Genomic DNA, 27,721 nt, shown 5'->3' with positions numbered 1-27,721 from the left:
ACGCCGCCCGAGGCTCTGGTGGCAATTTAAAAGGGCCCAGGGCTCTGGACACTGCTGCGGTAGTGGCGGCAGTGGCTGGGAGCCCCGGGCCCTTTTAAATTGCTGGGCCCTGGTGCAGCTGCCCCTTTTACCAGCCTCCCCTCTCCCTGTTGGTGGCCCTGCCGGTAGGCTCCCTACTGGCAAGGCCGCCAATGGAAGGTGGGGGAAAAGGAGTAGCAACATTAAAGCGCTGCCACGGCAGCTGCATATGAGCCGGTACCAGCGGCCACTTCTTACCAATATCCATACTGGCCTACTTTCATCCCTGCACACAAGCATTTTCTTTTGGGCTATGCCAGCCCTGTCTTGCTTGCAGGTTAACAAGAGGTGCACCCCAGTCCCCAAGTCACTTTGAAGTATTCCCCCATGATATCCAGCCCCTGATACTTGCTACTCACAGAAATTCAGATCCTCTGCCCCAAGGGAGAAGTGTACCCCAGTTTAGCAGTTTTACCTTAAACCACCGCTCCTGTATAGCACACAGCTCTTTTAATTAAACAAAAGAAAGTTTACTTAAAATATAATAGAGATTCCACTAGAAACAAGAGAATGATGGAAACAAAAGCTTACAATTCAAAACAAAATAGTAAAATGTGAACTAGGGCTTACACTTATTAATAGTTACCATTTGTATCTAATAAATTAGGTTTCCCCCCAAATTTCAGACTGCTGCAGAGCTATCTGGCTTCACAAGAACCAGGATACAATCTTTCATGAAAAACACCTCTGTTCAAGATGTCTCCTCAGTGAATGGCTCCAGAGGACCTCTCCTACCTCTGTGTTATACTGAAACAGTCTTTTGTCTTTATGAATAGACAGGGTGATCTGCTGTCTGTTATAATGTTCCTTTTTACCTCCACATGGTGTTAACTGTTTGCACTTGTCTTTGATGGTTTTTCCTTGATAGAAGAGTAGGCAATTGAACCATACATTACATAATTGGCTAGCTAGGGAGACTGAACATAATTCCTTCCCGTTTGAATAGGTCATCACCAAGACAAATGATTCACTGGTGACTACTCTTTCCTCCATGGGCATAATTGTCAATATAGTTATATTATTTCTTAAATATTGCCTGTACACACATCTCACAATTATTATGAGTATTGATAAGTTTCAAGTTTTCAATTAAGACCTTACATGTTATCCTTTTTGGACAAATACCCTGTAAGCAACGTATTTGATGTATGAGTTTGTCAGGCCTGAGGCTAGAGTTGTTTGCAAAGAACAGGGCCTTTGTGTCACACTCGCCCTCTCCCATATTCTGTGACTCTCTTTTATCTTTTCTTTCTCAGGCTATAAGCTCTTCCGGGCAGATAACTTCTATGTTTGAAGTGTTTGATGTACCATGAGCATTAGTGGAAACAAATAATATTTAGTAATAATAATTTAATGGGAATTGAAGCATTAATTAAAGGCATGATTAATTATTTGGAGATGCACAATTGACTTACGGGTGGGCAATAAAATATACCAATGGAAATTAAATATACATGACATTTGGAGGGTATAGCAGCATGGGTCTAATTTTTCATATGAAGCCCTATTGTAAGGAACTGAAATGTCAGGGTATAGAGCAGTTTAAGTACATTTGTGACATATATTGTAGCTTAATAATAAAGCTTGCTGACTGGTGCTTGTATACGCCTAGCACAATGGGCTCCTGGTCCATGAGTAGGCACTACAGTAACACCAATGCTAATAATATAATACCCCCAGACTCCAGAAATGAATTCACAGAAAGTCAATTTGTGTTTGCTGGAGGCTTTTGCTTGTAGATGCCCAAGCATACCCCCAAGGCAGATGTAAAGGGCTGTCAATTGTTTCTATCTTGGCACATACACAGTGCCTGCTCGCTGCCACAGCCCCTGAGCCTGAATTCATTCACTGCCATCAGAAGGGATTGTAAGTACGTCCCTCTGGATGGGCAGGAGTCACGTGAACACACTATTTTATTCCAGGGAGCCTATTTCCTATGCTTGGGGGGATGAAGCCCCAGTAGAGTTAGCCCCACACCCCACTATGTTGGGGTCTCTCTAGCAGAGGCCACAGGCTATATATGATAGGTTTCAGAGTAGCAGCCGTGTTAGTCTGTATTCGCAAAAAGAAAAGGAGTACTTGTGGCACCTTAGAGACTAACCAATTTATTAGAGCATAAGCTTTCGTGAGCTACAGCTCACTTCATCGGATGCTATGCGCTAATAAATTTGCCAGGCTATATATGCACACCTGGGTGGGGATGATGCCCCATCGCCGATTGAGGGGCCTGCAAGCGGTACGCTGGGGAGGGGGGTCCTCCGTGGGACCAATGCCCCACCCTCCCTCTGCATGCTGAGCGGGGCGCTGCCCCTTGAGTGAGGAGCCGCATCCCGCAGGCTTAGCGAGAGGGATGGGGAGGGGTCTCCTCAGTCGCGAGGGAAGGAAGAGCAGTAGCGGGCCCGGGCCCGCTGAAGGGGAGAGGCCCGGCGGGTAACACCTCCCCGCCGCGCAAGGGGGCCCCCAATCGCGGAATGCGGCGGCCCGCGCTCCCTGCAGGCCGACGCCTCCCCGCTCCTAGCCCCAGCGGCTGCAGCGGTTCCGCGCCGCTCCCCTGGCCACAGCCTGCCCTGCGTGCGGCGAAGATGGCCGGGCAGCGCGGCGGCGCGCGGCGCCGCGGAGAGGCAGCGGGGTTGTTGGTAAAGGAAAAGCCCCCACCCCCAGCCCAGGGAGCGGCGCTGCCCGCTGGCCCCAGACCGCTGGGTGGGAAGGGGGGGCTCCCCATCATTGCCGCTCCCCTTCCCGCCGCGGGCCCCAAGCAACTGCCCCCTGGCCTGGGCAGGGCACCGACGGTCTCACCCCTGGCGCCTCTGTCATTGTCTCCTATCACCCGCCTCTTTATCGCACCCCGGCTTCCCCAAGCGTTCGTCTCCTGGCCGCGCCCCCCTCCGCCGCCCCGCCGCTCATGGCCCTGGGTACCCACCCTGTTCTTCCGCCCCTGTGCCTTGATCGCAGTGCCCCTCCCCGCCCCATCGACTGGCCATGCGCCCTCGCCCGTCATCGTCTCCTCCTCACAGCCTTTGTGCCCTGACCCCCACTTCGTCCCCTCGTTCCTCCCTGATCTTCCCCCCTGGGCCCTTCTGCTGCTGCACCCTGGCCCCGGCCCCCCACATCTTTCTCCACACGGCCTTTGTGCTTTGGCCCTTCTGCACTATACCCTGATCTCTTCCTGTCCTAGGCCTTGATTCCCCTCCTCTTCCCTGGTCCTTTTACCCCTAGCCCCCATCTTCTCTAAACAGCCTTGCTGCCCTGCACCCTGCTGGTCCCTCATCTCCTCCCTTCTGCCCTGTTTCTGGTCCCCATCTTGTTCACTCAACCCTTCTACATCTCAATACTCCGGCTTTGCCCTGATGTCTGCTTCCCGGCTGCCTCCCCTGACTTGTACTACTTACTCCCATCTGCTCTGCTGTGCCTTAGGCCAACAGTTCTGAGATTCATCCTCCACATCTCACTCTTGCCTCCTCACCCCTGCTCCATTGACCCAATCCTGTGCTCTGTCTTTGTATCTCTGAACCTACTCAGCCGCACACCATATTCCACTCTTCTCACCCCTCCCTGTACGGAGTATTTGTGGGTGGCTGGTTGCTGGAGAGAAGTCCTAGCAGCTCACCAGGAGCTGGGGAAGTTTGATTTCGTGTCTGTGCCCTCTGGCTGCAGCAGTTATGATGTGTGTGTGCCCTGGGTGTGGTGGAAGCAAGCTGAGCAGTGACTAGCAAAATTGGCTTGTGGATTTAATTGTCGAATTACATTTGCTGGAGAAACAACCTAGTGATAAAAATGCACTGTTGGGCTGGTTTTATTTTTCATCTTCTGTGCACAGAAAGTGGTAATGAACTGTGCAAACTATGTTTTAGAAAGCACCATGAACATCTGTGGAGCTTTATAAGTTATGATAATAGCAAATGAATAAGCTAAGTTTTCAAAAGGGAAAAATGGATATTTCTTTGGGCTTATCCACATTGTAAAAAACACTTTGATATACTTTTATTTTACAGTATTCTTGTGACCGATCAATATTTTAACCAAGTTCCAGAACAAGAGTGGGGACTATTAGCTGTGATTTAACTAAAACTTTGGACAAGTCCTGTGTACACCACAAAACTGTGAGGGGCTACTGTGTTATAATTGTGTCCCCTGACACTTGTTTTTACAGTTTAGAGGTAGGCCCTAAGTGTACTTAAATTAAACTAATGTTGGCCATTTAGATGGTAATCTCTGTAATAAATGCTATTACAAAGCTGATGACTTTGTTAGCACTGGAGCAAAGTGGAGACATTTCAAAGGAGATGAGCTCTTAATGACTTCATTTCTTCTCTTCTATACACACATGAAAACAAAAAAAAAATCATAATGCAACATTATGACTGAATTTAAATTTATGAAAGATAGAAAATGTTATGGTTCTTATATTCATCTGGCCCGATCACAGAAAATTACATGGAAACAGAATTGGATCCTTATTACATACATAAATTAAAATTTAAGAGAGAGCCCCAGTTTTTTAAACAATATTACCATTTTTCCATTCCCTTGTGAAAGTTCTTTCAGTCCAGCGTATCTCAGTAGATGGGGATTATAAGGTATTTTCCTGTTTTCACCCCAGATGTTTTGACTGATAGCTTTCAAATATTGCTTTATGTGTTTCTATTTTTAGTCATTTATTTCTCCACCAACTTTTTTCAGATTTGGCACAGTATTTGTTCCCAATATGAATTCTCTACACACATTGATAGGTTTGTTAGGCCTTCTGCAACTGTGTTATTGTGAACAGGACTTGCCCCCTACTGAAAAACCTTGAACTTTTGAGGCTGTATGTAATCCCTTGTTCCTGTGAAAATGTGGAATGATATTGAGTACCTTTTTTTAATAACTGGATCCAAGCCTATTGCAGTCAGTACAAAAACTCCCATTGACTCCAATGGTCTTCAGGTCATGCCCTTTATTGTCAGGTTTTAAATATTAATTGGAAGCAAATGATGATTTTGAGCCAGGCACATTTCTCTAGGAAGTTGATGTTTGTGCTGCAGCTAAGTAACCATTGTTAGACAAATAATATTTCTTCAAGGTGTATTTTAGCACCACTATACTGGTGCTAGAGATAAATATACCAGTGCATGAAGGTAGAATCCGAATAAAGATGCTAATGTAGTAGCATAGGTCAGCAATCAGCACATTAGGCAAATTATTTGTGAAGGATTTATGATTCTTTATTCTAGTAGGTGAATCTGCTTGCAGTAGTTCGTAGTGTTTACTCTTTAGTTGAGGATTCTGTGTAGCAGAAATGTACACTGTACCACTTCAGAAGCAGTTCTCTCACCATTTGGTTCAGCCTTCTTGTTGATATTCATGTGTTTGAACAATACAATACTCCTGTGGGAATTCTGTGCCACTGCACATACGCAGATTTGTTGTCCCCCCCATAGATTTTTTTGCTTTCCTGCAGAAAAATGACTTCCTGATGGGACAGCAAAGGGAAGCCACAAGAGCGATCATGCAACCCTCCCCAACAGTATGTTTTGGGTGCCAGCAGAGAGATAAATCACTGTGAGGCAGGACTGGGGAAGACTGGGCTGGTGGCTCCAACCTGGCTCCAGGCTCAGCTGCTAGTCTCAGCTGGACTGGGGAGGGCGGGACTTCCTCTTCCCCTGCACGGCATCCAGGGCCGGGTCTGACCCACCCCCAGATTTCTCTCCCAGCTGCAGGAAGCTCTGCAAACTCCCCACCCCAACACACTTCCTGCACCCATTGCTCTTCAGGTGCAGGGGGAGGGATTCCTATACAGGGAGCGGCTCCCTCATGCATCCAGAACCTCTCATACCCAGACCCTCCCGCTAAACCTCAGCCCCCCTGCACTCAGATCCCCCCCCAACATGAGCCCCACTTGCACTGCACTTGGACCACCCAAGTGAGCCATGTGCACCTGGATCCCCACCCCACCAAGTCCCAACCAGCTACACCTGGATCCCTGCCCCTCTATCTCAGCATCTGAAACCCCCACTGAACCCCCCCACCCAGACCCCCCTGCCAAGCTCTATCCCCCACACACCCAGGCCACCCCCCCCCCGCCGTTGAGCCCCAGCCACCTTCACCTGGAGCCACTGTGCAAAGTCCCATTACCATTGCACCCAGAACCCCTCAACAAGCCCCTGTGCATCCAGATCCTCCCTGCACCCAGATCCCCCACTGAGCCACTCACACCCAGATTGCCCCACACAGAATCCTCTCAACCCACACCTGGATCTTTCCTGGGTATCTGGCTGGTGAATCTTGCCCATATGCTCAGGGTTTAGCTGATTGCCATATTTGGGGTTGGGAAGGAATTTTCCTCCAGGGCAGATTGGAGAGGCCGTGGAGGTTTTTCGCCTTCCTCTGTAGCATGGGGCATGGTTGACTTGAGGGAGGCTTCTCTGCTCCTTGAAGTCTTTGAACCATGATTTAAGGACTTCAATAGCTCAGACATGGGTGAGGTTTTTCATAGGAGTGGGTGGGTGAGATTCTGTGGCCTGCGCTGTGCAGGAGGTCGGACTAGATGATCAGAATGGTCCCTTCTGACCTTAGTATCTATGAATCTATGGATCCCCCACATTAAGCCCCTCCAGACTTGTCTCCTGCCTTGCTAAGCTGCCTGCTCACACAGAGAGGCAGGGCCTGAGGGTGTTTCTGGAGCAGGCCATGTCCTTGAACTTTGTTAGGGTGCAGCCTCATCACTGAGTCCGTGTCCCAGTGAGGGAGCTGCACAGTGATCTCCCACCTCTGTGCAGCCCAGTGGCCTGTGCTCCCCAATGCCATGCTGGAGCCTCCACATTTATTTGACAAATAAAATTTGCAGAATTTTAAAATATTGTGTGTAGAATTTTAAATTTTTTGGCACAGAATGCCCTCAGGAGTAAATACAAGTGTAACCCTTCTGCCCGTCAGAGTTGGCAGCAACAAGGGCCAGGTTCAGTATCTAGGGGTTCCATTCCAATAACACAATGCAAAACCGAGTCGAGCCCCCACCTCTGCTGGGCGCCTCCAAGAGGCAATACTTCCCCTCTCGCAAGCACATAGTCTGAGTGTAGCAAAAAGCCTTTTAATAACAGAGAGAAACAATGTGGCATTATGTTGGGGAAACACCACCAACAGAATGAGCAAAAAAAAACCCACCCCAAGCAAATTGGGCCGTGTCCTTTCCCTTTGGTTCTTGAGTCCAGCAACCCAAAATCACCCAAAGTCTCAAAAGTCCAACAACCCAAAAGTCTCTGTCCCTGGTCAGGGCAGCCCCAGAGTTTGAAAGTTTATCTGCAGAGTTTTGCCTCCCAACCTGGGTGGAGATGGGGGGGCAGGTTAAGGGGCACCTTACGTGGTCCAAAGCTGATTGCCCCATCTCTCCATGGGGCTCTGCTGTGCCATCCGCCCCCATGAGCTGCTCCAGGCATGCGACAAACTGCTCTGCTTGCCGTCCCACAAACTGCAATGCTCTGCTCTGCTCCACAAGCTGCGCTGCTCACCGTCCCGCAAACTGCTCCGCCTTATATCTTCAGGCTCCCCCACTACTGAACACAACGCTCAGTGATTTCAGCTCTTAGTAAGTTTAGCTCTTTTGTGATTTCAGCTTGTAGTAGGGGAGCCTCAGTGCTGGTGCACCATTAGCCCAAAGTGAATTCAGCTCAGCAGCCTGTAACTAGACTCCTAATGGAATCAAAATTAGCTCTGATATTCCTCAGTGGAGAGAGGAGGAATTGCAATTAGCATGTAAGGCCCTCACCAGGGGGCCCATGCCACCAAATATTAATACCTGTCTCCAGCCTCTCTCTATTCACTGGGTTTTGGAACCCATGACCCTTGCCTAGCGAGTACTGCTTTGTTGATGGTGAGTCCCTCCATCATAACAAAAGGCCGAGTACAGTTCCACTGTCCTTGATTCACATAATCAGGATAATAACAGTTTATTCCTGCCCCAATAACAGAGAAACTGGGGCTACTACAGCAGCCAAAGTGACCATCTAGGCAGGGTGGGTGTGCCTATGAAATGAGATCAGCCCCTGAAGTTCTTTTCCACAACCCACCATGACTTACCACCAGATGTCAGGGTAGAGCTCATCCTGACTCTGCTTACATAAGGAATAAAGACAAGATGTTGTGGGTACATATGACTGCAAAGACCATTAAGAAACCCGTGAGGTGGCACTCTTTCCTCAAAGTCAATATTGAAACAAAGCTCCAGTATGGTTGCAAGAAGTCCTGCCCTGTTGGAGGTGCTATCTTTACTATGGAACTGTTGTAAAGCTTGTCGAACCATTTCCATTACAGTCCCTCCTTTTTACATCTTAGAGCTTTCTGAAACATGGCCTTTTGAACTGACATTTGTCCTGCTTGATTTCTGCCTGACATTTATAAAGTTTTTGATTTCTGAGATTTTGGTATTAATCCAGTTCCTGGTTTTACAGGTGGATGGATGTGAAAAGCAGTACTAATACACATTTAAAAAATTCTTTAAAACATTAATCTTTTTTCTGTAAATATGTGGCTGTAACAGAGCGAAGACTCACTGGCACGGCACCTCCTGCTGGTCATCCAGGAATTAGCTCTTTTCCAGCCCCAGAGCGCCTCCTACTGGCCGGTGTCTCTCCTGCCTCAGGCCCCATGTCCCTCCCGGATCCCAATGCCCCTTTACCTCGGGGTTTTGCCCCCACAGTACCCACACACTCTGGGTCTCCCCTCCCAGGGGAACCCTCAACCCTCTAAGCCAGAGGTGGCTAACCTGTGGCTCCAGAGCCACATGCAGCTCTTCAGAAGTTAACATGCAGCTCCTTGTGTAGGCACCGACTCTGGGGCTGGAGCTACGGACGCCAACTTTCCAATGTCCCAGGGGGTGCTCACTGCTCAACCCCTGGCTCTACCCCCACTACACCCCTTCCCACACCCTCCTCTGTGCGTGCCATGCCCTTGCTCCTCCCCACAGCCTCCTGCATGCCATGAGGCAGCTGATCAGGAAGCGTGGGGAGGGAGGGGGAAGGCACTGATAGGTGGGACTGCTGGTGGGCGGGAGGCACTGGGAGTGGAGAGCTTATATGGGGCTGCTGATGTATTACTGTGGCTCTTTAGCAATGTACATTGGTAAATTCTGGCTCCTTCTCAGGCTCAAGTTGGCCACCCCTGCTCTGAGCCCACTGTGCCTCAGTGGCTATTGCCAATCATCATCTAGCCCCCTCTCACTAGGGCAGATTGCAATCTGTAAAGGCTACTCATCATTGGCAGGGGGTCAGACCAGCTGCCTCTGTAGCTCTAGTACCTTTTTAGGCCTTTAACAAGGCCTGCAGCCTGGGGGTTTAACCAGGCTGGGGCTCCAAGCTCCCTTTGCCCTTCCCCAGCACTGTGCCACTTCTGGTACTTACTCCCAGACAACTAGCCCTTCTCACTCCAGGGCTAGAGTGAGACTCCTTCAGCTCTTGGCGCCCCCAGCCCTCTTATCAGGGCCAGCTGGGCCCTGACTGAGCTGGCCACACCTGTGGTCAGTTGCTCTCACTGCTTTTCTCAGCTGCAGCCCTCTCCAGGATTTCTTTTATCCCCTGCCTACTGGAGTGGGGCAGATGCTTTTACTTTTAAGGGTGCTTAGAGAGTTAGATTGATGGAAGTAGACATAATGCACCCATGATTAATAGGCACAGGTGAAGTGGTAAATTATCATCATGTATTTTTGATTACATGACTCTGGAGTTAATCACATGGATATCACCATATATGGGAAGGGTGTGTGCATAGGGCTGATACAGCTAATAGTAGTTGCTAATAATACTGTCAAATCCAATGTAAAAGGACATAGTCTAACATTCAGAATATAATAACTTTTTATATTCCAAATACAATGAAGTGTTCTAATTATACTACCCTAATTTGCAGATTTCACTCAATTGGCTAGGCTACAGTTTGGATTTATTCACATATCCACAGCACTACTGTGGAGATCTGGAATATGTGCTCATACCTCATGGTATTATTGTTGACAGGTAAGAGTGCTTTGAATATTACTATATAAATATTTAACAACATTTTGTATACTTGTTATATAGACATAATTGGATACTCACAAACAATGTATATATTAAATTTCATACAAAAGAACTACTCTCAAAGAATATTATGTAGGTTTCAAAGGAAAGTACTTGAAATTTGGGAAATGCCAGATTTCCAGTAGCCCATGCAGCCTTAATTCTGCCACCTTATGGCTGAAACTCATCGTGTTGCGAGAGATCAAAACTGCTGAAAATTCTTGTAATGAGAATTACAACTAAATGCAGTCCATATTTTATATATAAACTGGGGCTTAATAAATCCCTGTCCGCACTGGAGTTTAAACTCTTACAAAATATTTTACTAAAGTAATCTATATAGTTTTGATTTGTGAAATACTTTAACATAATTAATTCCTTTTCACTCTGATCAGTTAAATTATGTTAGTACCCTGCCAGTAAAAATGAAGGTTAAACATTTTTTCCTGAAATAGTTTGAATTCTAGTGTAGGGGAAGCCTCAGGGACAAAATGTCAAGGTCGTTTCAAGTTGGAATAATACATGATACAAAGTATACAGTCTTGGACACCAAAGCTGGGGGATGAGATATTTAAAGAATCATTCAGCTTTTATTTCTGTTTCTGTCTACATGCTTGAAATGTAGAAGTGGCCTAAAGCCACCCATTTCTTTACCAGATCATCAAAATGTTTTGAGTATCTAGCCTAAAAAGTTGTGAAAAGTAGTTTTGTTTATGTCCACCCAATTACACAAAACAACAAAAACCCCTAAGAAGTTTAAAAAAAAATTAAGAAGGAAAAGGAGAGGGGGTGGGCAATTTATAAACAGAAGGCCAGAAAAAATATATGGGTAGACACAGATCACTAAGTGTCTTCCCTCACTGTCTCTGTGAAAGGCTTTCCCACAGTTTCAGACTTTCCTTTAGAGGAGGTAATGCTGAAGAAGGAGGAAGAAAAATGCAATTACCTCACTATTCGTGCTATTTTTACATAAACACAAGAGGAATTTAAATGTATTTGAGATCAGACTAGATGATATAATGGTCCCTTTTTACCTTAAAATCTATGAATATTCACTCTTTTGATCTATTTTTGATATATAGAATTTATTCTTTGTATTGCATAGATATGAAACTGAAAGAAGCTTTGACCTTTTTAAATTATAGCTAATTTATTGTTGGCTATAGAAATAAGAAAAACTAAAAGAAATATTGTCTTCTTTGGACTATATTCTTCCCTTACACATGCCATGCACATATAGTAATATCCAATGATTTTTTTGTGTGTGTTTATGCAGAGAAAAATGGACTCCTATGTCACTGTTAACCAGCAAAGAACAGTTTATAGCACAAATGTGGTAGTGAGATCCATATGATAAATTACAGAATCATATAATGAATTGCATTTGGCCTACACCTCTGATTTCCTCATTTGCGCTCTGGCCACTAGTCCATCTTTATTGGGACTACACTATAATGCCAAGTAGCTACTGTTTTGTAAGCGACCTGACAAAAGGTTGTTTTTCTTTTCTTGACAAAGTGTAGCATTTTTCCTCAAAATTACACTGGTCTCAGGTACAGAATGGCACTCTTGAATCTTGGATCAATAAGATATTTTCAGATGGGCTTACCAAAATATGAGGTACCCAAACTCACTAGTTAGTTTTGAAGATTTAAGCCAAGAACTTTATCCCACATAAAAGCTGGGATCTTACTCATTCTAATATGCCGCATCCTGTTGACAAAGGAGACACATTGTCAATAAGAATACAGGTCAGTAAATTATAAGATATTTAAATCCTCAAAGTAATGAGTAAATAACTCTGACTCTTCCTGTCTTGCTGTGTGACCTTGGGCAAGTCACTTAGCTTCTCTGCATCTAAGTTTGTCTTGTCTGCAAAAGGGGGATAATGATTTTATCCTTTGTAAAGTGCTTTGAGATCTCTGACTAACACTATGTGTTGCTTGTAAGTACTTTCATTTATTTTACTAAAATGTAAGTTTAGCTTTTTCTTTAGTCTGTGAGTTTATATAATTTCTGGTGTTTTTCTTCTTTATCTTGCACTTAAACCATTTACTCTTAGCCGTTTGCGTAACAAAGTGTGTGATCATAGAAAGAGATGTTACATCAGGGATCTCAAACTTAAATCACCATGAGGACCATATGAGGACTAGTACATTGGCCCGAGGGCATCACTGACACCTTTTCATACAAAGATACAAAAGCCCCCCGCTCTGCCCCTGGCCCTGCCCCCACTCCACCCCTTCTATGAGGCCCCGCCCCTGCCCCACCTCTTCCCATCGCTTCCGCAACTCCGCCCCCTCCCTGCCCCTATTCCAACCCTTCCCCAAATCCCCGCCCTGGCCCCGCCTCTTCTCTGCCTCCTCCCCTGTGTACGCCGCGTCCCTGCTCCTCCCTCCTGGAAAGTCCTAAGTGCCGCCAAACAGCTGTTTGGTGGCGGGAAGCACTGGGAGGTAGGCGGAGGAGTGGGGATGCGGCGCACTTAGGGGGGAAGGGGTCATATGGCAGGCCACAGGAAATAACTCCGTGGGCCTCATGCGGCCTGCAGGCTGCGTGTTCGAGACCCCTGCTTTACATGAATATGGGATGCTGTGTAAAGCTGATGACCTAGTTTGCTCAATCACCCGAAAAGTCTCCTTTATAATATTTATTGCAAACATTCTTCCAGTTGTGTAATCCAGGGAATGTGTCTAGTGATAATTCCCAATCTGTGTTGTTATACACATTTTGAATCTTGTATTGATCAGATTTCTTCTTGTATCTGCCTGTTGTGCAGCTGATCAAAAGCCCACTAAAGTCAGTGAGGGAGTTGAATGGGCCATGCTTTAGATCAGGCCATGCATGATTTCTAGATATTTTTGTATAACTCCATGAAAAACTTATTACATGATAATTATCCTTTATTTCAGGACAGAATGCTTGGCCAAAGGCATCATGCAAGACATTGGAGACAATAACATTGTGGTTCTCTGTGTACTTAAAGGTGGCTACAAGTTTTGTGCTGACCTTGTGGAGCACATTAAGACTCTCAGTAGAAATTCAGAAAGGTCTATCTCCATGAAAGTTGACTTTGTCAGACTGAAAAGTTACCAAGTAAGTCAACAGTTCAATTTTATAGATTATTTATAAATTAAATAGTAATTTGATTCCAGTAATAAAATAGAGATTTGTAGATGAAGAATTTAAAAACATTTACAATACATTTTACAAAAAGTATCAGTTTGAAAAATTCCTTTGTTTAAAAAAAAAAGTTTTCCTTTTTACCTATAATGCATTAAACATATGATTGTACTAACTTAATGGATAAATATGAGAGATGTATGAGACATCCTAAAGATAATTATTTTTCACTTGTGCTGTTTTCATTTCTGCATTCAGAAATTGACTCGAGCATCGAGTCATATAATCTGTCGGTCAGCTGTGGCTTTTTAGAAAATAAACGATTTCACATTCTTTCATTTCCCTCCCCCCTCCAGTAATTCTAAATCTTCCTTGATTTTTGCTGTTAGTTAAAGAATAGGAAAATTACTGAAATGTTTTACTCAGTGTGTCATAAAAATGGATAGTGTATATATTATAGTAGTCTACACCACTAGATGATATAGTGCTTTGTTGTAAAATTAAATAAGACATTTGGTCAAGTCCTGATGTCAGAGGCTAGAGCCTTCATTAACTTGAGAGGGAGTTACATAATAGTGATCCACTGATTTCAGTATGGTAATACTAGTAAGGGGGCCTATTTGGAGCTACATCCTTTTTGGGGACATAGTATGATTTCCATTTTTATAAGCTGCAAATTTGAATTGCATCCTGCATTTCATTATCTATAGTATGAGCCAAATCCTAGAAATAGTTTACAGCTCAAGTGCCAGAAGCTGCACACTAGAGATCTCACAAGGGGGGTTAGGATGAAGTAAGAAATACTTTCCCCTTCCATTAAGGAGTGGCAGTAGAACCTCTGTGACCTCTGTGCAGCCTCAGGGTTCAGTAACCCCTCATAATACCTGTGTCTCTATTCCATGGGGAATTATTGGTGCATCAGCATAGTCACAGATCCAGTGATGTCACCCCTTTTCTGACCTACCATCCCCATCCTGAACACTTGCTGCAGTAGAACACTGATTCCACTAGGTGACCACAGTCCTAGTGGGGTCAAAATTTGGCCCTCAGACTGTAAGTGGAATTTTCCACATGAGAACCAATTTGAGACATGAAGCACATGTATAGTAAAAAGATGTTACCATTTTCTGACTATTTAGGAGTATGCAAATGAAGTCTGTGAATTAGCTAAAAGCAGTGGCGGGAAAAAACTTTCTTATTTGAGGGCACATAGAAATTAAGTGAATTTTCAAGAGGGCTATTTACTTAGTTTACACGAATACTAGATTAATATTGAAGTACTGATTGTTTACATTGATTTTTACTTTAGAGGGGCACCTGGCAGTTGTTCTGTTGGGCTGCCCTTCATCATAAGAACATAAGAATAACTATACTGGGTTAGACCAATGGTTGATCTAGCCCAGTATCCTGTCTTCTGACAGTAGCCAATGACGCGTGCTTTGGAAGGAATGAACAGAAGTGGCAATCATCAAGTGATCCATCCCTTGTCATCCACTCCCAATTTGGCAATCAGAGGGTAGGGACACACAGAGCATGAGATTGCATTCCTGACCATCTTGGCTAATAGCCATTGATGGACCTATCCTCCATGAACTTACCTGATTCTTTTTTGAACTTCACTATGGTTTTGGCCTTCACAACCTCTCCTGGCAGCGAGTTCCACAAGTTGACTGTGCATTGTGTGAAGTAGTACGTACTTTCTTTTATTTTAAACCTGCTGCCTCTTAATTTCATTGGGTGACCCTTGGGTCTTGTGTTATGTGAAGAAGTAAATAACATTTCCTTATTCACTTTCTCCAATTCTCTATTTACAATTTTATAGATCTCTATCATATCGCCTCTTAGTCATCTCTTTTCCAAGCTGAAAAGTCCCAGTCTTTTTAATCTCTCCTCATGCAGAAGCTGTTCCATACCCTCAACAATTTTTTCCCTTCTCTTTACCTTTTCCAATTCTAATATGTCTTTTTTGAGATGCGATGACCAGAACTGCATGCTGTATTCAACTTGTGGGCATACCATAGCTTTATATAGTGGCATTATGATATTTTCTGTCTTATCTGTCCCTTTCCTAATGGTTCCTAATATTCTGTTAGCTTTTTTGACTGCCGCTGCACATTGAGTGGATATTTTCAGAGAACTGTCCACTACGACTCCAAGATCTCTTTCTTGAGTGGTAATAGCTAATTTAGATCCCATCATTTTATATGTATAGTTGGGATTATGTTTTCCAGTGTGCATTATTTTGCATTTAACAACAGTGAATGTCTTCTGCCATTTTGTTGCCCAGTCAAACAGTTTTGTGATATCCTTTTGTAATTCTTCGCAATCTGCTTTGGATTCAACTGTCATGAGTAATTTTGTATCATCTGCAAATGTTGCCATATCACTGTTTACCCCTTTTTCCATATCATTTATGAATATGTTAAACAGTTCTTGGCCCAGTACAGATCCCTGGAGGACACAACTATTCACTTCAGTGGATTCTGAAAACTGACCATTTATTCCTACCCATTTGTTTCCTGTCTTTTAACCAGTTACCAATCCATGAAAGGACCTTCCCTCTTCTCTCAGAACAGCTTACTTTGCTTAAGATCCTCTGGTGAGTGACCTTGTCAAAGGCTTTCTGAAGGTCCAACTGTACTATATTGACTGGATTACCCTTGTCCACATATTTATTGATCCCCTCAAAGAATTCTAATAGATTGGTGAGGCATGATTTTCCTTTATAAAAGCTGTGTTGACTCTTCACCAACAAATCATGTTCATCTATGTGTCTGATAATTTTGTTCTTTATTATAGTTTCAGCCAATTTGCCCTGTACTGAAGTTAGACTTACTGTCTTGTAATTGCCACGATTGCCTCTGGAGCCTTTTTAAAAAATTGTTGTCATATTATCTATCCTCCAGTCATCTGGTACAGAAGCTGATTTAAATGATAGATTGCTAAAATTATAGATCACCTAAAAAGAATAGCTCGGGTGTCAGAATCTCCCTCACATTCTATGCAGTGAAGACCAATGCAAAGAATTAGTTCAGCTTCTCCCCAACAGCCTTATCTTCCTTGAGTGCTCCTTCAGCACGTTGATTCTCTAGTGCCCCCACTGATTGGTTGGCAGGCTTCCTGCTTCTGATGTACTTAAAAAAAAAATTGCTATTAGTTTTCAAGTCTTTGGCTAGTTGCTCTTCAATTTCTTTGGCCTGCCTAATTATATTTTTACACTTGACTTGCCAGAGTTTATGCTCCTTTCTATTTTCCTCAGTAGGATTTAACTTCCAATGTTTAAAACTAGCCTTTTTGCCTCTAACCACTTTTTACTTTGTTATTTAGCCATAGTAGCACTTTTTGGTCCTCTTATTGTGTTGTTTAATTTGAGAATAGATTTAATTTGAGCCTTTATTATGGTATTTTTAAGAAGTTTCCAGTATGAGTTTCCAGTTTCATCAAGTATGAGAATACTCCTATTCTGTACAATTATTATCTCTCTTCTGTGACAGGCCATATCTGGTTAGTAACATGAACCCAGAGCTAGTGAAGGGCCCTGGATGTAAAAACTTCACCTACCACTTCCACATAACAGTGCAGGACAGGAAGTAAAGAATATTGTATCTATTTGAGACTGCAGTGGAAATGTTGATAGGCAGCACCTTCTCCAGAACAGTGCCCCCTGCACCACTTTCAACTCAGTAATTAACTCTTTGATTGTAAGAGGGTCAAAATTGTGATGTCGATGTACAGTGCTTGGCACAGTCATGCCCTGATCCTTACAGTTATGTCTGTTCACAACTGCAGTATAAGATATTAAACTGTATTAATGTTTGGCCACTGAATCACCAGTACCACTTCCTACTGTCCTTTTGGGTTTCTGGATATCACCTGAATGTCTTATATCCAAATCCAAACAGTGTTGGATTCTGTAAAATTTGAGATCACAACCCTGCATGACACAGTTGTATTTAAAATATTTAGGTGAGTGGTTAGCTCTTATTAGCTTGAAAGACCCAGTCTCCTATCTTGGCAGTCATACATGCAATTCCCAAATCCCCATATCAGATTGCGTATGGACTTCATTAATAGTAGCATCACCTTTTTTGAGTCTATTTACTCCTCACCAGAACTTTAATTACTATCTTAGATATAAACATCTACTTGACAGAGAAAAAAAGTCTTTATGTTTAAAAAAAATAAGGTCAGTCAGGAATTCATCCCCTTCATCCACTGAGTGCAATAAGGAATATGGTAGGTAGGAGAAAAAAATCTTTTTGTGTTTCTTAGTATGCATTTCTTTCTCTGCCACTTTTTCCTTGCTCACTTTCTCCATTTTATTTGCTGTTGGATTTTCATTGTTCTCTGGTTGTTTTACTTTCTCTAATTCACGCAGTCTCCACACACTGTTCTTCTCACATAATTAACCCTGCTTCCTTTTAACATTTCTTCATTAACTGTTCCCTGTTTCACTTCTCCTCAAGGGTACCCTGTAGTTGTCACTACACTTTCTTCAGCTGTGTCCTTCTTTCTGCTCAATTGTCCAAATTCAGTAGCCACTTTCAACTCCTGTAAAAACAGGTTGCATTTTGATGAGTTGTCTTGTTCTAACTTCAGCACTAAAAGGTTGGTCAGTTCTAGACATTATAGGTGGAAAGGGGTAATTTTTAATTGCATTGCAATTTGGGTTAAGTTTAGAGGCGAGAGCAATAAGGGTGATGTCGTGGTGGGTGTCTGCTTTAGACCACCAGACCAGGAGGATGAGTAGATGAGGCTTTCTTCGGACAACTAACAGAAGTTTCCAGATCACAGGCCCTGGTTCTCATGGGGGACTTCAATCATCCTGACATCTCTCTGGGAGAGCAATTCAGCAGTGCACAGACAATCCAGGAAGTTTTTGGAGAGTGTTGGGGACAACTTCCTGGTGCAAGTGCTGGAGGAACCAAGTAGGGGTGCTCCTCTTGACCTGCTGCTCACAAACAGGGAAGAATTGGTAGGGGAAGTAGAAGTGAGTGGCAGCCTCGGCAGCAGTGACCGTGAGATGGTCGAGTTCAGGATCCTGACAAAAGGAAGAAAGGAGAGCAGCAGAATATGGACCCTGGACTTCAGAAAAGCAGACTTTGACTTGGGGAACGGATGGGCAGGATCCCCTGGGAGGCTAGTATGAGGAGGAAAGGAGTCCAGGAGAGCTGGCTGTATTTTAAAGAAGACGTATTGAGGGCGCAGGAACAACCATCCCAATGTGCAGAAAGAATAGCAAATATAGCAGGCGACCAGCTTGGCTTAACAGAGAAATCTTCGGTGAGCTTAAACACAAAAAGGAAGCTTTCAAGAAGTGGAAACTTGGACAGATGACTAGGGAAGAGTACAAAAATATTGCTCAAGCATGCAGCAGTGTAATCAGGAAGGCCAAAGCACAACTGGAGTGGCAGCTAGCAAGGGATAGGAAAGATAACAAGAAGGGTTTCTACAGGTATGTTAGCAACAAGAAGATGATCAGGGAAAGAGTGGGACCCTTACTGAATGGAGGAGGCAACCTAGTGACCAATGATGTGGAAAAAGCTGAAGCACTCAATGCTTTTTTTTTTTTTTTTGCCTCGATCTCCACAGACAAGGTCAGCTCCCAGACTGCTGCCCTGGGCAGCACAGTATGAGGAGGAGGTGAGCAGCACTCAGTGATGAAAGAACAGGTTAAGAACTATTTAGAAAAGCTGGACAAGCACAAGTCCATGGGGCCGGATCTAATGCATCTGAGGGAGTTGGCTGAGGTGATTGCAGAGCCATTGGCCATTATTTTTGAAAACCTCATGGTGAACGGGGGAGGTCCCGGACGATTGGAATAAGGCAAATATAGTGTCCATCTTTAAAAAAGGGAAGAAGGAGAATCTGGAGAACTACAGACAGGTCAGTCTCACCTCAGTTCCTGGAAAAATTGTAGATCAAGTCCTCAAGGAATCCATTTTGAAGCATTTGGAGGAGAGGAAGGTGATCAGGAATAGTCAACATGGATTCACCAAGGGCAGGTCATTCCTGCCCAACCTGATTGCCTTCTATGATGAGATAACAACTGGCTCTGTGGATATGGGGAAAGCTGTGGACGTAATATATCTTGACTTTTTAGCAAAGCTTTTGATATGGTCTCCCACAGTATTCTTGCCAGCAAGTTTAAAAAAGTATGGATTGGATGAATGGACTATAAGGTGGATAGAAAGCTGGCTAGATCGTCAGCCTCAACGGGTCTAGTTGGCAGCTGTTATCAAGCGAGTGCCCCAAGGGTGGGTCCTGGGGCCGGTTTTGTTCAGCATCTTCATTAATGATCTGGATTATGGGATGGATTGCATCCCCAGCAAGTTCACAGGTGACAGTAATATGGGGGAAGAGGTAGATACACTGGAGAGTAGGGATAGGGTTCAGAGTGACCTAGACAAATTGGAGGATTGGGCCAAAAGAAATCTGATGAGGTTCAACAAGGCCAAGTGCAGAGTTCTGCACTTAGGACGGAAGAATCCTATGCACTGCTACAGGCTGGGGATCAACTGGCTAAACGGCAGTTCTGCAGAAAAGGACCTGGGGATTACAGGGTATACACAGCTGGACCTGGGGATTACAGCTGGATATGAGTCAGCAGCATGCCCTTGTTGCCAAGAAGGCTAACGGCGTATTGGGCTGCATTAGTAGGAGCATTGCCAACAGATCAAGGGAAGTGATTATCCCCTCTATTTGACACTGATGAGGCCACAACTGGAGTATTGCTTCAGGAAGGAGAGGAGGGGTTGGATGGGGTGGTGGGGGCAGTCAGGGGCGGGGAGTCTGGGGGCGGTCAGGGGAGCATGGGGTGGTGGATAGGGCAGTCCCAGGAGGGCCGTCAGGGAACAGGGTGGGTTGAAATGGGTAGGAGTCCCAGGCAGGCGGTCAGGGGGCGAGAAGCAGGGGGGTCAGATAGGGATCGGGGGCCACACCACGCCTGGCTGTTTGGGGAGAGACTGCCTCCCCTAACCGGCCCTCCATACAATTTTGGAAACCCGATGTGGCCTTCAGGCCAAAAAGTTTGCCCATCCCTGTTCTATGAAAATGGGTCTAAATAATTTACACCTAAATCTTTTCTATTTTGGTCAGTGAAAATCCTTGTTGAGTTTGTTACAGTTAAGGGTCAGCAGAAGAGTTGGTTGGTGTGGGGAGATAGCAAATTGGACCAAATTGTGGTGGTTTGCCAAGCTGATACTACTTATTTTGCAACCTGTCTACTATCTTACTCCTGAAGGTAGGCATTTTTTTAAAATACAAAATTAAAACCAGATTTTCAGATTAAGAGCCTGGAGTTAGGCACTTGAATCCATATTTAGATCTCTAAACAGAAATGGATTGATTTTTCAAAAATGCTGAGCACACTCAACTGCTATTGACAGTAATGGTAGCTGCAGGTATTCAATACCTCAATTAAATAAGGTAGTTTTTATTTAAGTTCCTAAATATAGATATTTCTGCCTAACTTTAGATTCCTAGTTTGAAAATTTGGGCCTTTAAGGTTGTAAAGAATACGTTTATACAGTGAACTCCGTGTAAATCTATGTAGTTATGTATACATGAGTTTATAAGCAGACTGAATGAAAAAATAGCTGTGTGTGACCTGGCCTGTTCATCAAAATGAGGTACAGTATATCAACTTCGTTAACCTTTTCATTGTTGACAAAAACTTGCAAGAAAAAGGTAGGATGGTAATATTACGAGGATCTTTGCAATCTTCTGTGAGTGGTGGTTTGTTTTAGCATCTCAATTTGGTATATCAGGAGCACAGAAATTGGTTTGAGGGCAGAACTTTGGAGAGTACTAGTACTTCCACCCCCCACCCCCCCATATTCAACCACTGAGTATAGGAGACAAAGCTGAATCTAACAGAGGAAACTGTAAATGACAGCTAGTGTTGTTATAGAACTTATTTACTACAGAACAAAATACTAGTTTTTGATTATATCTGTAATGTTCCAAGTATTAATGAAGTTACGAAGTGAAGTTCTGATTTTGGCTAAAAGCATATTTCACTCCCTATGTATTGAGCAATATGTGCTATACACAGCTATGGCATTTTACACTTAGTGCCCAAATAGTTAAGAGAAGTTACATACCATTTAATCTCTTCTTTAGTATGTACAGGGCTTGTCTACACTACCACTTAAATTGATGTAATTTACGTTGCTCAGAGATGTGAAAAAGCCACCCCTCTGAGCAACACAAGTTACATCAGCTTAAAGTGGTGTCCACACTGCACTACATTGGCGGGAGATGCCAGAGGCACTACAGTGGCACAGCTGCATCAGTGTAGCTGTGCTGTTATAGTGTGGTAATGTAGATTAGCCCTCAGATGCAGACCATATAGAAATAGATTAGACAAGCTTCCAGTTGTAAGCAGAAATTAAATTTGCAAATGTAGAAACATACTTTTGACCAAGAAAGAACTGATTGAATTAGTATCATTTACATTTGGGGGGCTTTATATTCAGTAAAAGTCACATTTGTTGAGTTCTTACAGTTACTAACCATCTGATTATCCAAATTGCTGTGGTACTAAGCATCTCAGAAAATCAAACCCTAAGTAAACTGCCTCCAGAAAAAACAAATGTTTTTAACATCATCTACCTGTGATTATCTAACTTCTTTATTTCCCTAAATTAAATCCCCAGTATTTTTTCCAGACTCCTTTGAAATTATTTTTTTCCTTTTTAAAAAAGTTTTGTGCTGAATACTTTTTTTAAAAAAAGAATAAATGTTGGAAATTAACATTATTTATAGAGAACCATATTTTAGCCTAGTGTTTTACAGGCAAAAATAATAGTGTCCTTTCACCAATGTAAAAGTTAGAAAAACCCAATGAAATAACAAAAGAACATTGTAGGAGAGGAGGTGGAATGAGGTCATAGGAAAGCAACAGTAAACAGAAAGAAGGGATTAGAGGGTGTGGTTTCCTATAGACTTGCAAAGTGGTATATCTTGTTTTGCCTATTTCTCTTATTTTTTTAATTAATTTATTTGGATGATTGTCATTGAAAGGTGCCATATAAGGAGGCTTTTAAGCAGGAATTTGAATAGAGGCTGTGTGGTGACTTGAACACATTCCAAGCATAAGGGACAATGTGGAAGAAAGGATGATGGTGAGAGTTAGAAAAGGAACTGAGAGGAGTATAAAGAAATGATGAGAGATGTAAGTGTAAATGGTGCGAAGAGCCTTGAAAATGAGGACTAATTAAACTGATGCAGAAGACAAATAGAGGCCAGGGAAAGGAGTTTGAATATAGGGCCAGCAGATCGGGCTGGGGAGAGAGAAATTTTGCAGCAGTGTTTTGGATGGATTGGAGAGGAGTGAGGCAAGAAACAAAGATTCTTGAGCGGGGAAGGCTGCATTTGTCTGAGTGAGAGATGACCAAAGCATGGGCAAAGTTTTTAGCATTAAGAATGAAGAGACAGCAATGGATTTAGGAAACATTGCAAAGAAAGAGCAAATTGGATTTGGTGACAACCTAGATGTTGGGGTAGAAGAAAATGAACGGAATTGAATGTGATACTAAACCTGGGTAGTGGAGAGGATAATGGAAATAGTGACATTGATTGAGAATGTAGAGCTTGAGGATGCAATCAGTGAGTTTAGTTTTTACCATACAGAATTTGAACTGTGATAGGACATCCAGGAGATGTCAGATATGTGAGACTAAACAAAAGGAGACCGACTTTGAAATTACTGGTGTAAAGTTGGCCGTTGAAACCATGAGAACAGATGAAGCAATTCAGAGATAAGGTGTTATGGCAGAAGAATAAAGAGCTTAGGATAGATCTCTGAGAAGACATTGACATTAGGGGGAGAGGGAAGGAAAGTGGAATTGAAGGTCTTTAAAATTGTTGATGGGATCATTGGTAACCTTGGTAAGAGCAGTTTCAGTGGAGTAAAAACCTAAATTGAAAGAAACCCAAAAAGGAACTACAAAAGAGGAAGCTGAAGCAGTAAGAATATAATATGTACTCAGTCATCTTGAAGGCAAAGGAAAGAGGGAACTGGTGTGATGATTGGACAGTTTGGTTGGATCAAGAAAGAGATGTTTAAAGATTGTGGTTAACAGGGTGTGGTGGGGCACCTGCCCCACGCTGGCAGAAAAGGGCTTAAAACAACCCCAGGAAGGTTGCGCATGAGGCAGCCAATTAGAAAAGGGCTTGTGGAGACAGCCAATTGGGAGAAGGGTTAGAGAGACAGCCAATCAGGACCAGGCAGGATCATATAAGAAGGGCTGCTGAACAAAGCAGCTTGAGTCACTCTCTGGAGTTCGAGGAGGGAGGACTGGCTGCCCAGAAGAAGGGAGAGGAGACAACACCATGGTCTGAGCAGTGCTGGGCAGGGTCAGGGGAGCAGGAGTGAGCTCCCGGCTGACCGCTGCCAGACTGAGGCCCTGATACAAGGGTGGAGAAGGTGCTAGGGTTGTGGGGAAGTGGCCCAGGAAAACAGACGGCAGGGGTTGGAGATAACGCAGCACATGACTGCTGCCCCCCCCTTTGTCCCCAGTTGCTGTTGATGCAGGTGGCTGGACGCTGGACTTCAGCCTGCCACTGAGGCAAGTGGCTACACAAAGAACTGCCACCACTGCCCATTACACCCTCCCCCCCCGAAGTGGGGGAGAGAAACAAATGGGGAACAGCCAGAGGGCTGTGTCCAGAAGAGGACACTGTGGTCCTGTGAGCAACATGGGCCTGGGGACAGAAGTGACGGTGGCGAGATACCCCTAGATGAAGACGCACTGGTAAACCAGAGATAATTCCCAGGATGGCCAGCAGGAGGCGCCGAAATGGTGAGTCACACCTGGTTACATAGGGCATGCTGAAGATTTAAAAAAAAAGAAAGAAGGAAAAAAAAAAGCTAGGTAAGAGAGTGATTGAGGATGAAGGAGAAAGAGGGAATGAAATTTGAAGTGAGAGAAGACGGGAGTCAAAGGGATGGGCTGAAGTGAACAGGTTGCTGAGTAGAAGACAATAGTGAGACCACCTCAAAGTCTAAGATTTGGGTGTCGGGAGTAAAGGATGAGGGGAAAGAGGGGGTCACGATGATGAGGCAGAGATAAAGGAGGATGAAATTATTTCAGATTCCTTCCTTAAAATTTAGCAATTTCTTGAGTGGAGAGGGTTTGAGTGGACTTAAATAAATACCAGAGCCTCCAGTGGTTGACAGCACAAGAGTCAGTCCAGGAAGACAAGTAGAGCAATCTAGCAGGGAAGAAAGTTGAGTTGGAAAAAAACGTTTCAGAGGAAAGTATGCAAAGTCCCTAGATTTTCTCCAAAGATGCTAAGCAATCACATGAATTTCCCTTCCAGTTCATGATCAGGTTTGGAGTTTGGTAGGATGGACAGAGTGATAGGATGGTGAACTGAAAGATTCAGGAGTGGTGGTGAGGGTGGAGTTTGAAAGTGGAGAATATGGAATTAACAGGTTTGATGGGCTTTCTGCATCCTCTGTTAATCTGTTTCTGATGAAGAATTCAGTATTTCTTTATCAATATCTGGAGCTGTTCAGTTTTCTCTCATTATATGATACAAGGGAAACTGTGCTAAGCATAAAAAAAATCTCAAATTTGTTGATGAGATTTTTGTAGGTATTACAATGACATGATTTTATGCAGTGAAGAAATATACAGCACTGGCTAGTAATGAGGCTGAGAAAGCTCTCCTTTCCCTACATTCTTTTCTAATGATTTTAGTTTAATCTTGTTCAGATCAAAATGATAGAAAGTGACCTGCTGATAGTTTTGAAAACTCTGTAGTTTACTCTGATTGGACAGCAGCTGAATTGCAATTTTCAGTACATATTGATGCATGTAGACTCCTGTTTATATTCAATTGCAGGTTACTGGGATGACTTTGTATTGTCAATTTGATACCTGAACTGCAGATTCTGAAAACATATTTTTCAGCTGCTGGTGGAAAGAAAGAAAGTAACCTTTTAAAATTGTCTCTGAAAATATAAATAAACTTCAAAAGGAGTGTTGTTTTGCTAAAGTATAAATCATGTGGAGGAAATTGTGGAGGATTATGTGGATTGAGCCACTTCACTTAAGCCTTTGAAATTAATAAAAAATATTTATGGCTTCCAGAACATAACTGATTTAAAAAATGTGACCTCTGAATAGCAATCCAGACACAATAGTCACATTGATGTGTGTACACCAGCAAATACATTGACATTATCTGTATCCTCTTCAGCATCCAGTTGTTTGAAATATATTTACAACTGTTTATTAATGTTGGCATAAACAGAAGCATTTGTGCTACAAAACCCTGAAAACAACAAAACAGGCACTGTGCTTTACACAGATCTGAATGTTGTAGTCCATATGAGGCCATTTCAGTAAATGGTTTTGGTAAATCTATCTGCTGTAAGAGTATAGAAGCACAGACATTTTATATATGTTTTAATGCAGTAATGGTTAAATTGTATGCCAATTAATACAAATAGTAAAATTTATATTTTTCTACCCTGTAATTTTACATCTTTTATTATCACTCAGTCCTTACACCTTAGAAAGCTCAACAATCTACATTATTAAAGTATAATCATAGTAGAAATGTATATAAAATAAACATACATGCACTGTGTAATAAGCAATGACTGTTTCTATACTAGATAATATCACTGGAATGGAGCTCTTTCTTTAAAAAAAATCAAGACAATACTTGCATATGAAAACAATCTTGTCAGATCTAGACAATCTAAGAAAAATGAGTTGTATTTGTCAGTGCTTTCATTTATTTAACTAAAGAAGCTCTAAAGAACACTTTTTAGGTTTAATGATCCATGGCTGCATCTAGACTGCACACTAAAGCTATAGTTGTCGGGCATCCACCCACATGTGGCATGGGAAATAGAACTCATGACCTTCTGCTTCAAGAACACATACCTCTTGAGATAAGGGAGATTCTCCTTTTGTTCAAAGGGTTAGAGGGTTTTTATTTATATATATTTTTTGAGAAGGAGCAGAAAGTTAGGAGTTCTGTTCACTGTGTCTCATACATATGGTTTAGTTGATGTGACTGTGTTGTCTTCATTCAAAGTATGTGACCATGGATTAATTAAAGATTGGCGCCTGCCTGGTGGAGTGAATTCCTGCAAACCCTGAAGCCAAATTTTACACTTATTTAAAATGAATGTAATAGGGTTGCATGAGGGGTAAGTCAGTGCAGAATTTGGCTGTACATATTCCAAATCAGCTCTACAGCAAGTTCTACCTTTAAAGTAATTTGCAAATAAATATTATTGATCTTAGCAAAATGTGTTGTTGTTTTTTTCTGGATAGAAAAAATAGTAAGTAGAAGAGGCCATTCAATACCCAACTAAATTGAATGAATGTAACGTCTTAATTTTTACTTTGGGTCTGCCACTGTTGTATGGTGTGGTTTTTGTTTTGTTTTTACTAAATTTCACACCTTTCAAAGGGCTTCCCCCCCCATTTGATTTTATAAATTTTTTAGAAAACCTTTTCAGGTGCACAAGTGGGCCCAATACTATCTGGTGATAAGCATCTCCTGCAACTCAGTATTGCAGGATTATGTGCTTTCTTAGTTTCTCATTTTCCTCACAAGTTAGTGCACAACACTTTTTTTTTTTATGCTTTTATGTGATTGCACTAGTCCACAGAAGCCACTGTGTCATGAAATACTGGACTTTAAACCTGTCACAAAGCCAGGATGAAATACTGATCAATGTGTCTCAGTCCAGTGCCATTTTGTAGGAAGAAGGAAACATTTTACGAGCATATTTTTTAAATGGCAGCTGTTGGAAGCAGCTAAGGTTTCTGAAATGTTAAAATACGTTGCAATGGAGATGGGGATTAATAGTGAAAAGAATAGATGAGCCATCAAAGTGCATGGTAACCTCCATGTATTAATATCTACATGAATATATTCATATGAATATATTGATATTACATACAAAAGATTATATTAAAATAATTTTGCAGTTTTAAAGTCAAGCACTCAAAGGTTGAGAAATGCCAGAATTTAGCTTGCCTGTGCAACCACAATATAGCCCACTTGTACATATACATTACAATGCAGTCTTGTTTTACATCCCATAGAAATATTGTAGTAGAACCAGGAATAGAAATTGGCACTCCTTGGCTCCAGTTCAGTTCTTAAACACAAGAGGATGTCTTTTCCTTCTTGCAGTTTTCTCCCACATTCACTCTCCGTCCTGTGCACTGACTGAAGCAAGGGTCTTGTAGATCAAGCATGGGATAATGTAAGTAAAGTCTGTATGGTGTTGCATGTACAAACAAGAGCTGTTGTATGGGCAACCTTCTTTTTGGCATTTCTGAACTCTTGAGAGCTTGATTTTGCAGCTGTCATGTTTTTACCCAAGTATTTTGTATGTAACTTTCTTTGCTTTTAATAAAGCAAACTGAAAAAATCAGAAATTCTGTTTATGTGGAACCATAGTGATCTGCAGGTTTTGACCCCAGCAAAGGCCTGTACCTTTTGAGCTAAAG

The 27,721-nt window shown here is 42.9% G+C and overlaps 1 protein-coding gene across 1 annotated transcript in view; it reads left to right on the top strand.

The window, feature by feature from the left end:
• Window positions 1-2,549: 2,549 nt before the first annotated feature.
• Window positions 2,550-27,721, top strand: part of PRTFDC1 (phosphoribosyl transferase domain containing 1) — a 63,960-nt gene continuing 38,788 nt past the window's right edge. The window contains exons 1-3 of the mRNA XM_043507135.1: window positions 2,550-2,714; window positions 9,937-10,064; window positions 13,016-13,199. Coding sequence (XP_043363070.1) covers window positions 2,550-2,714; window positions 9,937-10,064; window positions 13,016-13,199 — 477 coding nt within the window. The remainder of the gene's footprint in view (window positions 2,715-9,936; window positions 10,065-13,015; window positions 13,200-27,721) is intronic.

This window comes from Dermochelys coriacea, chromosome 2 (genome assembly GCF_009764565.3).
Source record: "Dermochelys coriacea isolate rDerCor1 chromosome 2, rDerCor1.pri.v4, whole genome shotgun sequence".
Lineage (NCBI taxonomy): Eukaryota > Metazoa > Chordata > Testudines > Dermochelyidae > Dermochelys > Dermochelys coriacea.
The sequence above is the reverse complement of the archived record's forward strand: the minus strand, read 5'-3'. Positions and strand labels throughout refer to the sequence as shown.